Raw genomic sequence first — 15,991 nt, forward strand, 5'->3', positions numbered from 1 at the left:
TGCCACCACTTTCTACCACCTTTAAACCTTTTTACCCTCTCTCATGTCCTCTCCTTCTAACCGTTTCCACCCCTCCATGTCTCAAGGCCACGGCCCAGATGGAGGAGAGGATCCAGGAGATCATCCGGACCAGCTCCCCGGAGAGCGTGCTGCCGCTGGCGGACGGTGTGCTGGGGTTTGCCCACCACCAGATCATCGAGCTGGTCCGCGACTGCCTGGAGAAGAGCCGCCTGGGCCACGTCACCTCGCGCTACTTCTGTGAGCTCACCGACAAGCTGGAGAAGCTATTCCAGGAGGTGGGTGACACTATTGGTGCAGCTCAGTAATGTTAAGTGGTTACCTTTCCTTGTGTCTACCCCCATATTAATAATCTGGCATAATGAAGGAAAGTAGACGAGGAAAGAAAGCAATAAAGAGTAGTGTGGTGCCACCTACCCCACTTTAAAATACATGAACCTTTTACCATAGTAATAAGCACAGTGTAATTACAATATCAGTACACATTACTGCATAGGACTTTGATACAATCAAACAGATTCTTTCACCAAAATGATTTGATTTACAGTGCTCTGTTACCTCTACGGTATTCAGTCATTTTTTAAGCACTATTACAACTATAGATATTCTGTATTGCTCAGTGTCCTCTCCCCTCATGCAGGCTTACTATGATAATCCCTCCCTCTTACTTAATGGTACTTCCAGTCCCGAGCACTGATCGGCTCACAGGTCTGTATAAAATGTTGAGCGTGTGTGTGTGTGTGTGTGTGTGTGTGTGTGTGTGTGTGTGTGTGTGTGTGTGTGTGTGTGTGTGTGTGTGTGTGTGTGTGTGTGTGTGTGTGTGTGTGTGTGTGTGTGTGTGTGTGTGTGTGTGTGTGTGTGTGTATATAGTCCACGTCCCGGTCGGAGAGCCAGGAGGTGAACTTCATCAAAGAGCTGGTAAAGAAGATCCTCATCGTCATCGCCAGGCCAGCACGCCTCCTGGAATGCCTGGTATGTCTCGCCTGATTGTCACTAGTTAGCTACCAAGCACATGGCAATGACTTCTCACTCACACACTAATTATACTAGGGCCAGGAGTTTTTCCTGACCATGTTGGGTGACTAGTCAAATCTCTGGGCATTAATACTAAATATGACTTATTTCTGTCCCACGGCTAATCAGAACTACACAAATGACCATGCAGCTCTATCTAAACTAGGTTTCAATTATGTGAGTCATTTGACAGACATCTCATCCATGTCTCTGTTGCATAAAGAGGAGGCTTGTGACCTGGTGACGAGCCATACAGATGCAATGCATCCTTCTCGCGCTCCTGCTATTGATTGATTGTTACATTATCAACCCAGAGAAAAGCCAACAGCACTCAGACAATGCCTGTTGGAACTTAAAACTAAGAGTTCCAGAAGTGTTGTAGTGAAACCTGTGTCCCTGTGTTGTCCTCTCCTCAGGAGTTTGATCCAGAGGAGTTCTACCATCTGTTGGAGGCTGCCGAGGGTCACGCCAAAGAGGGCCAGGGCATCAAGACTGACATCCCCCGCTACATCATCAGCCAGTTGGGGCTCACACGGGACCCCCTGGAAGGTATGCCAGGTTTGACCTTGTAGGAGTTGGGCAGGTAGACAGTGCCTAAACCAACATGAGTGGAGGTGCAGCCAAGCATCACACATTCAGATTGAAAAGAGTGCTTTCTGCTGAAAGCTGCAAGGGGCTGTGAACTCATTCCAGTGGTGGCCTGCTTTATTCAAGTAATCAATAAGTTTCTAAGTATGTAGAAAATAACTTATTTCGTGATGTAAAACCTAAGATGTGCTAGCCTTGATATTCATGCTCTACAGATGACACTGGCTACGTTCCAATTTTTAATCCGTATCCCAAAGTGTACACACCCCCTTATTGATTTAAAAGGAATGGACTGGTGTGAGGAATATTGTGGAAACTCCCTCAAGCCACGCTTGGACCAATCAAATATTTTTAACAAGATTCTTAGTCATGGAAATCCTGGACTTTTAAAATTGTGTTTTCCAGGTGGGGAAAAGTTTAAGAAAATGATCAAATCTAAAACGTTTTGCATAAGTCATGGAAATATATCAAATAGTTAATCTTGATGTACATTTTTTAGGCACAATTTAATTTTAATTTGATTTTTTATTTTATTTTTTAATATCAACATATAAGCCAGGATCGGAATGCACTTTAGTGCGTCCTTGATTGCGCACATGTGTGTGAGAGGAGTGGGCCATTGCTCAAGGAGAGAGAGACAGTCGGACATTGCAGCGGCAGGCAGGTAGGCCTATGAAATATGATAGAGAACAGACTAATAGCTAGGTAGCCAATTCAAAACATATATTGTACCCTGTAATTAACTGTTTAACTATAATTAACATGATTGTTTTAAAATTTCCCTAAAACTTTCCACCAACACTCGTGAATAAGGTCCTACAAAATGTATTTACTTTCTTGAACAATTCATTTACACAATTATTTTTGACTGAACAAATGATTCATTTCGATGAATCCAAATAAGTTTGTATCGCAAACAGTTCTTTTTTATGTAGCCTTTCTTTTGGATTATGGGGCTTCAAAACTGGTTTTGTAGATACTTCCAGTTTTATTTGGGCATCCAATGTATGGGACATTGCAACGAGCCTGATGTGAATGATATACTGCTTTCCCGCGTACAAGCCCAGAACAAGCCCAGTCTCTGATGCTGGCACTAAGACCACACTGAAGGAGCTGTATTCCGCCATAAGCAAACAGGAAAACGCTCATCCAGAGGCAGCTCTCCTAGTAGCCGGGGACTTTAATGCAGGGAAACTTCAATCTGTTTTACCAAATTTCTATCAGTGTGTTAAATATGCAACCAGAGGGAAAAAAGCTCTGGACCACCTTTACTCTACACACAGACGCGTACAAAGCTCTCCCTCGCCCTCCATTTCGCAAATCTGACCCTAATTCTATCCTCCTGATTCCTGCTGGCAAGCAAAAATTAAAGCAGGAAGCACCGTGATTCAATCAATAAAAAAGTGGTTAGATGAAGCAGCTTCTACCGCCAAGCCATAAGACTCCAGAACACCTAATCAAATGACTACCCAGACTATTTGCATTGCCCTCCCCCCTCTTTTACACCGCTGCTACTCTATTGTTATCATCTATGCATAGTCACTTTAACTCTACCAACGTATACATATTACCTCAACATTGACTCTGTACCAGTACCCCCGTCTATAGTCTCGTTGTTATTTTACTGCTGCTCTTTAATTACTTGTTACTTTGATTTTTTACTCATATTTTTTACAACTGCGATGTCGGTTAGGGGCTCGTAAGTTGTATTCTGCGCATGTGTCTAATAAAATGTTAATTGATTTTGATTTGAAATGTGATTTGTTAGAGAGGACTGGAATAAAAGCCTGCACATGAGCTCTCCTGGAGGATGGTTGACCACCCTTGATTACATAACAATTCAACCAAATATATTTTATGCCTTTTGAAATAATTAGCTCATTCAATATATTTTAAAAAAAATAGCTGAAAACAGGACAGGGCCATGAATTGGAGATCGTAAACATGAGTGAAAAATGCCCTTTAAGTAAAATCCAAATCACATATCCCATTCAAATCCTAAATAACAGCTGAAAATGATAAGGATTCCATCATAACCGTCCTCACTGATACCAGAGAGGATGCTTTCACCCATAGGCTCCGTTGCTGAGGAGTTTGTTCATCTCAAAGTCCATCTCGCAGGGCTTTCGTCTGGATCGCAGGGCCGCGTTCAGACTGATCGGGTGTGTAATTATTAGTCCAACAGTTGCAAACAAGAGTTTCTGTTGGGTAGATTAAGGTGTGTTTATCCCTGTTTCGTTCCGTTTGCTTCTGTTTAAGAAATGTTTTTAAACAGAATTGCCGGTCTGAGTACACCCCTGATCACACGCAAACAGTTCCCTTTCAGAGCCACATACAAACAGCTCGGTGGAGTCCTTCTTGCATCTGCGTGCTCTCCTCCTCTCACCTTTTGCCTTTGCTTGTGGACTTCAATGCACGACACATCAGATGTCTGTGACCATGCGAAAAACCTTTCAAAGCCAAACCTTCATATCATAACTGCTACACATAGCCTATATCATTGTCACCATATTAGTTAACGTCAAGTCAACATAGCTACTAGAATGTGTTAGTAAACCTGCTAAAATCATGCAGTACAGTCAGTAAACAGTTTAGCAGTTACACCAGTGGGCTCCGTTGACAATCAAATTAATAAAACCAAAAGCTTACCTTGACTTGGAAGAGTTCCTTGTGTTGGATAGTCATAGCCAGCTAGCTGACATAGCATTTATCTGTTTGAGCTGGGTGTTTGAGTAGGCTAAACTAGCTAGCTGCATTTGTTAGGTAAGTAAGTGAAAGTAAAAAAATATATAAATTATATTGAAATATAGCTAGCCCTTTCTTGCTCCTCCATTTAAGAAATTATTTTGTTCAGATTGTTTCTCTTTGAGTCAACTACTCACCACATTTTATGCACTGCAGTGCTAGCTAGATGTAGCTGATGCTTTCAGTACTAGATTCAATCTCTGACCCTTTGATTGGGTGGATAACATGTCAGGTCATGCTTCAAGAGCTCTGATAGGTTGGAGGATGTCCATTGGAAGTTGCCATAATTACTGTGTAAGTCTATGGAAGGTGGTGAGAACCATGAGCCTCCTAGGTTTTGTATTGAAGTCAATGTACCCAGAGTAGGGTGGAAGCTTGCTGTCCTCCGGTTTCACCATGGTGCTACCCTACAGTGTGCTGTTGAGGCTACTGTCGACCTTCATTGCAAAACAGTGTTTTTTAATCAATTATTCAGTGAGGTGAATAGATTGTATTGTATATCATCCAATCACTTCTCACACTTTGTTCTCGAAGCACCTGTCAACACTACATTGATGACCTGAGGAGAATATAAGCATAAGATTTCTGATCGTGAATCTACTTAACCCAACCAGTTTCATCAGAACATTACAGCCTAAATTGGTGTCTTGATCTCATTTCAGTGGAGGAGAGGAATCATCTGCAAATAATTTATTACATTTTAATTAACGTTAACGTCCTCGTGAAACTCCCTCCGTAATGTACTGAGAGAAAATGATAATATAATTGAAATAAATCCTAATTATGTTTTCGATATTGGTCTTTAACGTTTTGAAAGCATTGCTGGAGCAGATTATTTTTTTAGATAAGGTGAATGACTTGTATTACTACTACAGAAGAACTAGTACTAGAAGTACCAGCTACCCAATGACCAAAATATTGTCAGCATTACAGCTAACTTTTATAGCAAGGCTAATATAACTAGCAAGGCTAATATAACTAGCAAGGCTAATATAACTAGCAAGGCTAATATAACTAGCAAGGCTAATATAACTAGAATAGAGAAGTTCTAAGATGGTGGCGTAGAGGAATGTACTGAACTGACTGCCATCCAAATGTGCCTCTCCTCTCTCCACTCAAACCCCAGTGTTCATTCTGACTAATTAGGAACACATGGTCTCCCTATAGAGCTGAAACAGATCGACACAGACTGGCTCACTAACCTCCGTCCTCATTGGCCAATGTCTCTTGACTCATTTCCCCTGGGCCTATCCTGTGTGTTTTTCTTGCCCAGTTGCCTGGAGCGCTGGAAGCAGCCTCCTAGGCAGGGACAGATGCTAAGTTACATTAGAAATGTGATTAGGGTCACTGTTGGGATGACCGAACAACCCACTCCTGATTTGCTAGCTCCTGCTGTTCATACAGTGCTGATGGGAGGGGATGCACACACACATGCATGTGCATACCCGAATGTACACGCAAGATACACGCACACACAGGAGTGTTCTGGAGTTGTGGTTTTCTTAATGGATGTCCGACATGTGTTTGTGTTGCTGCCTCTTCTGGTTTCCATGTTATTTCCCCTCCTGTAGGATTTCTCAGACTCCGCTCAACAGACTGTTTCTTAACTGCCAAATAAAGAGTGTGTTAATATACAGTACTCTCTATAGGCTTTGACTAAATGTTGGAGTATATAGAAGACATCTGGATTCAAAGGGCACTGTTTTGTGTCAGAAGGTGAAAATGCTGAAATGGCATTGAATGAAATGCTGACATGTTGTTCCTCTCGGTTCTGCTCCTATAGAAATTGCTCAGATGACCAGTTATGATAGTGGGATAGCTGAAACACCCGAGACAGATGACTCTGTGAGTATTCAGCATATTTTATTCAAGTTTTTAGTTGCAGGATATTATTTCAGTTGAATAAAGTTTCTCTCTCTTGTCCTCCCAGTCCCAGAGTCTGAACGCGGCCCTGCGATCCAGACGAAAGCCCTGCGAGATGGACTTTGAGATGAACAAACTCATCAGCAACGGAGCCTATGGGTGAGAGCATCCTCTCTGGTATCAGTGAGGACGGCTATGATGGAATTCTGATCTGTTTCAGCTGTTATTTAGTGTTTGAATGGGGTATGTGATTTGGGTTTACACAAAGGAAATTTGTCACTTATGTTTACCATCTCCAATTCATGGCCCTGTCCATGATTTAAGTCTACCACAGGACTGACAGTGTGTTCCCTCTCAACAGAGCTATGAATGTGTGATTTCAATCCATCTTTATAGAGTAACTGCCAAAATAAAGGAACAACTTGAGTAAATGAGGTGCTTCCACACAGGTGTGTTTCCTGAGTTAATTAAGCAATTAATCTCCCATCATGCTTAGGGTCATGTATAAAAATGCCCATTTGGCCATCATTGTGGCTGCCATGACTTTGAAAGAGGAATGTTCAAAGGAACATAGGGAGTTTAAATGGTGTGTGTCAGATCTCAACCCAATTGAACAGATTCTGGAGCTGTGACAGATTTTTCCACCTCCATTAACGAAAAAACATATGATGGAATTTATTGTGGAAGTATGGTGTCGCCATAGAGATCCTATTCAATTAAATTCCTAATGATATGATTGTCGCATCCCTCCAATAGTTCCAGACACTTGTAGAATGCCAAGGCACATTGAAGCTGTTCTGCTGACTCGTGGCCCAACACCCTATTAAGACACTTTGTTGGTGTTTTCTTTATTTTGGCAGTTAAATGCATATGACTAACAATGTCATTCTCAGACCGAGCAATATATGTTTGATTTACCTCAGCCTGAACAGTGTGTCTGATGTATTGTCTTCTCTCTGTAACAGGGCTGTGTATTTGGTGCGCCACAAGGAGACCAAACAGCGCTTTGCCATGAAGAAGATCAACAAACAGAACCTGATGCTGAGGAACCAGATCCAGCAGGCATTTGTGGAAAGAGACATCCTGACCTTCGCTGAGAACCCCTTTGTGGTCTCAATGTTCTGCTCCTTCGAAACACGACGACACCTCTGCATGGTCATGGAGTATGTGGAAGGTAGGCAGCCGTTATTTTTTTCTTACTTTTCTTTCTTACCAAAACTGGAAGACAGGAAGCTCACCAGGGGGATAAACTGCTCTAGAAATACTGGTTAATGTTGTTCAGCCCTATTATTTACCAAAAGTATTACCAATTTTGGGTTGGGATTAATCATATGTTGAATGTACTTCATTGTAGTATACAGTATTTTAATGTCAGAATTAACTCTGTAAGACAATTCTGTGTCTGTATGCCATTAGGTGGTGACTGTGCCAACCTGTTAAAGAACATGGGCCCCCTGCCTGTGGACATGGCCAAGATGTACTTTGCTGAGACGGTGCTGGCTCTGGAGTACCTCCACAACTATGGAATTGTCCACAGGGACCTCAAACCAGACAAGTCAGTCTCTAATATCGCTATAGTATAGTCGGCTACTCTCACTGGGAATGTAGATAGATATAGTCTAATCTCAGATCTGTTAGTGCTGCTTATCCTGGAAAGACAACACATGTCATAGTAGTTGGCAAGACTGCATGAACAGGTCTGGTTAGACACCCTTCAGACTGCTGATCTTTACGTTTTTAAAATAGTCAGTCACTTTGGTCATTGATGTCTATCAATCACATTTATTTCATGAAGCCCTTTATACATGAGCAATTGTCACAAAGTGCTTTACAGATACCCAGCCTAAAACCCCAAAGAGCAAGCAAAGCAGAGGCACAGATGTCACTCATTTACTTATTGTATTCTGAGCCAGATTTGAAGATCTATCTTCATTGCTATCTATGTGATGCTCGTGTCTTTCTCCCCCACCCCCAGTCTGTTGGTGACCTCCATGGGCCACATCAAGCTGACAGACTTTGGGCTGTCCAAGGTGGGCCTGATGAACATGACCACTAACCTGTATGAGGGACACATTGAGAAGGACGCCCGAGAGTTCTCTGATAAACAGGTACAGTGTAGAGATGGACTGGCATTCTACCTACAGTATAGGCCAGTCTTTCTCACTCATTTATAGTTTCTCATAATTAAAACAAGCAAGCAGAGAGAACATGACCGTTATGGTATCCAGTTTGAACACTTTGACATGCTCAGACTGAATACCTACAGCTTTCAGGTGATTGTTTATCAAATATGACAGTTTCAAGCCTCAACGCTTCACCAAAACATACTACTAGTACCTGTTTCCTTCTGTCTGTATGTGTAGGTGTGTGGAACCCCAGAGTACATCGCTCCAGAGGTGATCCTTAGACAGGGTTATGGGAAACCAGTGGACTGGTGGGCCATGGGCATCATACTCTATGAGTTCCTGGTGGGTTGCGTACCCTTCTTTGGAGACACACCAGAAGAACTGTTCGGACAGGTCATCAGTGGTCAGTCTCACTCTTCTCTCTTTTTGAGTTGACATTTAGGGCGAATCCTAAATTCCAATTATGTTGAAATTTCACTTAATATTGACAACAATGCATGACTAAGTAGGAGAAAAATCTGAAGGTCTTTATCCCCGGTGAATGGGAAAGATTGTCAATATCTAACTAAATAATATGGAATTGGATGGTGCCAATCTTTCCCATTTATTTGGGATCAAGGCATGTTCATGCACAAAACCAATTGTGTGGGATGTGGCTTACATTAAAACTAAAGACATTTCTCAAGTTCAAGTGTATGATAACCTCCTTATGGCTGTTGTGTTCAAGCCTTTTTACATTTACAGCACATTATGCTGAATAAAGGAACAAGACTTTAAAAAATGACAGCAGTGGAAGTTGTTAGAGAGAAGTCTATACAGGGAACGTTAGAGAGCCCCCTCTATCTATCCTATGAAATTGAATGGTGTGCTTTGACAGATTTGGTGTGCTCTATATTGTGCCAAATTCCTTATGGCCATTGTTTTCTAGCCATTTTAAGTGTATAGCACAGACATGGTGTATTCTCCTACTTATTCTATGCAACGAATAAGAAAAAATAGTTTAAAATGTCAGCATGTGATGTTCTTTGTAAGCGGATCCTTTACACATAAACTCAATCTATCCTATGTTAATTAATGTGGTGCCATGACAGATTTGGTGTGCTCTCCATCATACTAGACCATAGAGACCCAGTGTTAATTAAAGGGCTCTGAACACACTGAGCTGAATGCCACGCTGCTCAGGCCTGAGGGCCACCATGCATATTCATGCCCCACTCCCAAATTTGATTAAAATGGGGGCCTCATGGCGCCAAAGAGACAACCGTGGCATGGCACAGACTCTACTGGTTTGGTGTACACTGGTATTTCTCAACTGTTGCTAGCGGTCTACACTGGTCAAACACACATGAACAGACTCACACAGACACATACACACAAACATGCAGACACAAGGATTTTTTTATCACATCATTTTTTTCAGACCTGGATAACACATTATTTTAGTACTGGAGAACAGACACTAATGAATTGAATTTCTCATCCTTTAGGTAGTGAAGGTTGTCAATAATAAACAATATGACCTTTGTCTAAGGAAATGCACAATCGCATGCGTTAATCAGATTATAATTGTGGGACTGTTAAAACTGTGGCTTACTGCTAACTTAGTATGTGTTGTCTATGGGATATTGCTAGCTGCTAGCTAACTCCGTATGTGTTGTCTCGTGGATATTGCTAACTCAGTATGTGTTGTCTATGGGATATTGCTAGCTGCTAGCTAACTCAGTATGTGTTGTCTCATGGATATTGCTAACTCAGTATGTGTTGTCTATGGGATATTGCTAGCTGCTAGCTAACTCAGTATGTGTTGTCTCATGGATATTGCTAACTGCTAGCTAACTCAGTATATGTTGTCTATGGGATATTGCTATCTGCTAGCTAACTCAGTATGTGTTGTCTCATGGATATTGCTAACTGCTAGTTAAAGGCAGTATATGTTGTTTCTGGGATATTACTGAGTGCTAATGAACTGAGTATGTGTTGTTTCCCAGATGAGATCAACTGGCCGGAGGGAGAGGACGCTCCCCCTGCTGACTCCCAGGAACTGATCACCCTCCTACTCAGACAGAACCCCCTGGAGAGGATGGGCACAGGTAGTCACAAGTTGTGCACAACACATGCCACACACAAATACCATTTTCACACTACCGAGCCAAGCCGAGCTGTACTGGGCTGGCCTGGTTTCACATTCACCATAGTTGATGGAACCGTGCTGGGAAGGACCATGTGTAAAGAACCTACAGTTCTGGCACATTTATGTGGGTTACTTTTAGTTTGTTGAAGCCTTTTTACTGTTAAGAGGTTTACAACCAGTTATGACCTACCAGGGAGCATTCTCTCTCCTCAGATAAAATAGTCCAGGTACAGACAGTGGTATATTCCCATAACTGTCCATGTGGCTTCTCATCACAGCGCATTATTTAAACATACAGAGGGATAAATTGGGTCAGCCAAATAGGCGGAACAGTTTATCAAATAACAATACTGCCTTGTAAATGAGCCCCCTCAGGAATGTCGACCTGGGCAAGGTCACGCATCATCAGCGTCTGCGGATCGTAAACATTTTCCCTGACCGGAGACCACGGGCCGCCCACTGTTTGACTACGTCTAAATGGCACCCTATTCCCTATATCGCCCATAGGGCTCTGGTCAAAGGTAGTGTAGCATAGGGAATAGTGGGCCATTTAGGATGTAGATTTTGTCTCCTGCGTAGCAGATTCAATCTAATCAGGTTACACAGGACTGCATTCATCAGAGCCAATCCCCTGGGTCGAGTCGAACCATTCAGCAGGCGGTCTCTTCCTCAAAGGTCACCGGCAGGAAATTGCACTGCATAATTTATGGCCGGTGATACGACTTTTGGGTGCCAGCCAATGATAAAGCGAGGAAGAAATGTTAGCGTCTGCACTTCTTCCTTTTGTGTTGGGGCAGTGCCACCGCTGTCCAATGTCGACCTTTATCTTGGATGGAGCGGAAGTGTGTTTGAGTGCGTTTGTAGTGCTTGCATTCACTAGTCTTTTGTGTGCAAGATATCTGTGTATCTCTGAGTGTCTCTGTTCTTAATGTGTACTGCATGTCCTTCCATCCTTAGGTGGTGCATATGAGGTGAAGCACCACCAGTTCTTCCACACTCTGGACTGGGACAGTCTGCTGAGACAGAAGGCTGAGTTCATCCCTCAGCTGGAGTCAGAGGACGACACCAGCTACTTTGACAGTGAGTTTACTTCTTTCTCTCAAAATGTACACTAACCTATACTATAGAATACAGCCATTTCAAAAGTGAAAGTTAGTAAAGATGGTAGCTAATGTTTTATCCCTACAGCTCGATCGGATAGGTACCATCACTTGGAGACAGAGGAAGAAGAGGAGGATACCAATGATGAAGACTTCAACGTGGAGCTACGTCAGTTCTCGTCCTGCTCTCACAGATTCTCCAAGGTGGGTTGTCTTTCTCTCTGTCTACCCCCCCCCCACACACACACACACACTCAACCCCCTCTCGTTCTCTCTCTATCTATCTCCCCCCACTCTACCCACCCCTCCTCTCTGTCTCGATAAATTACAAAAGATTCGCTCAAGGCCTTAATGCTTACTCACTTCCATATTACTCCATATGATTGAAAAACAATGGTGGATCAATGAGGTAGTTACCCTCAACAGAAAATATATGTAGTTCATACAAATATCTGCAGCTTTCAATGAAAACCCAACATGATAGATCTTTTCTCCATTACATTCTTTGAGTCTTTCCCCCCAACCCCCCTGCAGCATGTTATGTAGAGCTCGGCTTTGCATAAATTTTCTGCTGCAAATCAGATCTATTTTGGTAGAACTTAGAACACAATGCAAACACACACACACACAGACTTGCACACATTGTTGTGCTGCATTGCAGTACGCTCTGCCTCTGAAAATAATGCACAAAGTGCCTTCTAAGGCAGAAGAATGTCTCAGAGGAAGAGTTTTTATTCAGTTACATACCTAGATCTTTTTGAGTGTTGTTACCCACCAGTTTTTTTTGTGCATGGCCTGATAATCTAACCTGTGGCTAACCAGTGGCTGCTGCCACTATTTTGGAACCACTGATTGTGGTTTCTATGGTATCAGACTCTGTGTCCCAATGCTAAACGGATATATTGATGATAGTGATGGTGTTTAGATGTAGTAATATTGTCCTCTATGAGGAAAGACTGTAAAGTCTCTGCGTGTCTGTCCCTGCATGTTGTCCAGGTATGTAGCCCTCTACACTCGTACCCATATACGGGTTGAAAATTGCACATTTGGGCACTGATGACTAAATTGGAACACAGTGGAAGTATAGTAACATGCTGTGACAATACCAGTATCAAAGTATCAAAAATGAAAACGCAAAGCAGTTCAAACTCTTTGGTCCTTTAAAAACCAGCTGTATGTAAAATATTGTGTGCTTATAGTTTGGAAAATAAATACATGTGACTCTGGATGACAACATAATGTTTGTTTCCAACATTAGGGCTGTTTTCCTGAAGAAGTCAAATCCACTTTGTGTTTGGTTTCTTTGCCACGATACTAACGAGTATCGCGATACTGGTATCATCCTGGCCCTACTATACATAACTTCTGGCCCTACTATACATAACTTCTGGCCCTACTATACATAACTTCTGGCCCTACTATACATAACTTCTGGCCCTACTATACATAACTTCTGGCCCTACTATACATAACTTCTGGCCCTACTATACATAACTTCTGGCCCTACTATACATAACCTCTGGCCCTACTATACATAACCTCTGGCCCTACTATACATAACCTCTGGCCCTACTATACATAACTTCTGGCCCTACTATACATAACTTCTGGCCCTACTATACATAACTTCTGGCCCTACTATACATAACTTCTGGCCCTACTATACATAACTTCTGGCCCTACTATACATAACTTCTGGCCCTACTATACATAACTTCTGGCCCTACTATACATAACTTCTGGCCCTACTATACATAACTTCTGGCCCTACTATACATAACTTCTGGCTCTGCTTCACAGCTCTGTATGGGTTTTGACTGACAACCGTTCTGAACTTGAGCACAGCACGCGACAAGAGGTTTTCCCATCCCTCCCTCTCATTGGGCAACTTTTATGTTTTGTTGTCTGAGTGAAGAGTTTAAGAGGACTATGTATTTTGAAAGATGTTGAGGATTATAATAAATACCTCTGTCATACAAGCAGGCCAAACACATATTGAGTCTAAATGTGCACTTTACATTTCCATATAACTCGTCATATACAGTGTCAACGTTTATGATCACTATGTTTGATGTACAGTTACAAGATGACATGTTGTCATACCCTGGGTTTATCTGAACAGAATGAGCCTATGATTGTCGATTAAGAAAATTCACCGCGGCACACGCACCTGAATGCGCTCATGACTAATTTCTATGCACACCAAAGTTACGATCTGTTTCTCTGAATTGCATCGTGAAGCCTAAAACTGTAATATCAGATTTTATAACTTAGCTAGTCATGTTGCCAAGAGAACAGGCTTTGAAATTGCACAATTTCTAATGGATCATTGTGTGATGGCGGGATGCAGGGTTGAGTCCCAAACAAAGTAACTACAAGTGCACTTGCTGTAGTTCAGGTGTCAAACTCATTCCATGGAGGGCTGAGTGTCTGCATGTTTACGCTCCTCCCTTGTACATGATTGATTGAATTATGGTCACAAATTAGTAGAGCACTCCCCTCGCCTGATTGTCTAGGTCTTAATTGAAAGGAGAGACAAACAATCTTCAGACACTAGGCCCTCTATGGAATGAGTTTGACACCCCTGCTCTAAATCCTCAACAATACAGCTAAGAGGGAGGAATAAACACCTTATAGTTTGTCATCCTTGAGTCATAAAGTGCATCAAAATTACTTGGCACACTTTGAAGACGTGTGACACCAGTCCTCACATCAAACCCTTGTAATTTCTGTGTCTTATGTTGCAACTTCCCCAATTATTGAGGAATATTCTCATGTTACTGAATGTATTCTCAGATTTCATTACCAACAAATGCAGCAAAAAGTACAGTAAATGTAAAATTAACAGTGTTATGTTTGTATTCAGTCTTGTCAGGTGAACTGTTGTCCTAATTTCCCCACAATCTCCAAACGGTTCCCTTTCAATTGCTACCATTGTTATGCATATGTGCTGCTTCTGTAAGAAACATTTCAATTTAGCCCCATCCATATAGGCCAATTCCCACGAGTGTAAAGGGTTAACTGTTTGTCTGTCTGTGTGTAGGTGTACAGCAGCTTGGACCTGTCCCGTGGCCAGCTGGAGGGGAAGGGAGAGCCTGAGGAGAAGAAGAGTGAGAGCCCTCTGACTGTAGACTCTCTGAGCTGGACACCAGAGTTCACTGAAATGTACGCCTCACAACATCCCTTCTGCAATACTCAAACTATCTATTGTTTTCACACACTTTTGGTATTATTTAAGTTCCCCCACTATTGCAGGGTCTCAGAATACCTTAAGACAAAGATGGCAGTGCATAACCTGCTTATATGAACATTTTGTCATTACAACATCTATAATAGTTAGCTAGTATGTCCTGAATGTTTTTTTCTGATGGGGGTTGATATTTATCCATTCCTCCTTTCTCCCCCCAGGCCCTCCCTCACTCAATCCTCAGACACAGAGAGCCCCAGCATGGGCCCTCGCCCGCCCGGCCTGCTCCCCAAGTTCGCCATCTCGGCTGAGGACGGAGACGAGGAGTCCCTGGCCCTAAGGGAACCCACCAAACTGGCCTTCTCCATAGAAGAGGATGAGGCTGACGCAACCACCCCCGGAAGCACCCACAGCGGGGCTACTCTCTCTGGTATGGAGGCCTCAAGCACTGGTTAAAGCTGGTAGAAGATGTAGGGATAGTGTTAAAGAATTGTCATCATGTTGGCTGTTGACTGGTTCAGTTGATATTCAAGAAAAGTAATGATACGGGTATCACGTGGAGTTGTTTCAATGTTTTTAATGTGCCTGACTGTAAGTTTAAAAAAATAAAAATAAATGATGGGACATTGTACCTGTTCTTCTTTGGTCAGTAGGTAGTTTCTCTGAGCACCTGGACCTGCATCCCTCCAGAGGGGAGGGCTTAGACAGCCCTGACTCCTCCTCCAAGACCCCCATGGACCAGGGAGGCCAGCATGGCGGCCTGCGGCCCGATAGACATGGGGAGAAGCATGGTGTTGTTGCCAAAGTCCCCAAGTCTGTTTCAGCCAGTGCCCTCTCCCTCATGATCCCTGGAGGTGAGTCAGACGATACACACACCCTACCCCTGCGATCTCCAGCATTTCGATTTAAGGATGGTTAAAGAGCAGAGTGTGAGAGAGATGAGAGGCCATTAGATCTGAGTGAAATTGGACCGGCATGGCTGCTGCTTGGAAGAGGCTACTGTTTATGGAGTGGCTTTGTATGCAGTAGCACAGAAGAGGAGCCTGTAACTGAGGTAGTAGCTGAGAAAAACACCCCCTAAGGGTAAATCCCTCATGTCGCACTCCCAGCAGGGGTACAGTGATTCCAGGCTGTATAGGAACATCTGGCTATTGAGGGGAGAGCTACAGGAAGACAGATCAATATAAATGACAATGACGATTGTATGCGTGTCTGTGTT

The 15,991-nt window shown here is 42.8% G+C and overlaps 1 protein-coding gene across 11 annotated transcripts in view; it reads left to right on the forward strand.

The window, feature by feature from the left end:
- mast4 (microtubule associated serine/threonine kinase family member 4) overlaps window positions 1-15,991 on the forward strand; it is a 167,980-nt gene that overhangs the window by 140,535 nt on the left and 11,454 nt on the right. For 10 of the 11 annotated variants that reach the window (XM_046370374.1, XM_046370372.1, XM_046370375.1 and 7 more), the window contains 15 exons: window positions 87-296; window positions 889-990; window positions 1,449-1,581; window positions 6,149-6,210; window positions 6,296-6,387; window positions 7,194-7,402; window positions 7,645-7,783; window positions 8,204-8,336; window positions 8,592-8,757; window positions 10,343-10,444; window positions 11,443-11,565; window positions 11,674-11,789; window positions 14,629-14,750; window positions 14,994-15,202; window positions 15,423-15,626. In XM_046370374.1, the coding sequence (XP_046226330.1) occupies window positions 87-296; window positions 889-990; window positions 1,449-1,581; window positions 6,149-6,210; window positions 6,296-6,387; window positions 7,194-7,402; window positions 7,645-7,783; window positions 8,204-8,336; window positions 8,592-8,757; window positions 10,343-10,444; window positions 11,443-11,565; window positions 11,674-11,789; window positions 14,629-14,750; window positions 14,994-15,202; window positions 15,423-15,626 (2,122 nt within the window). The remainder of the gene's footprint in view (window positions 1-86; window positions 297-888; window positions 991-1,448; window positions 1,582-6,148; window positions 6,211-6,295; window positions 6,388-7,193; window positions 7,403-7,644; window positions 7,784-8,203; window positions 8,337-8,591; window positions 8,758-10,342; window positions 10,445-11,442; window positions 11,566-11,673; window positions 11,790-14,628; window positions 14,751-14,993; window positions 15,203-15,422; window positions 15,627-15,991) is intronic. The other variant, XM_046370373.1, reaches the window with a different exon arrangement.

The sequence above is a fragment of the Oncorhynchus gorbuscha genome, linkage group LG11 (assembly GCF_021184085.1).
Source record: "Oncorhynchus gorbuscha isolate QuinsamMale2020 ecotype Even-year linkage group LG11, OgorEven_v1.0, whole genome shotgun sequence".
Classification (NCBI taxonomy): Eukaryota; Metazoa; Chordata; class Actinopteri; order Salmoniformes; family Salmonidae; genus Oncorhynchus; species Oncorhynchus gorbuscha.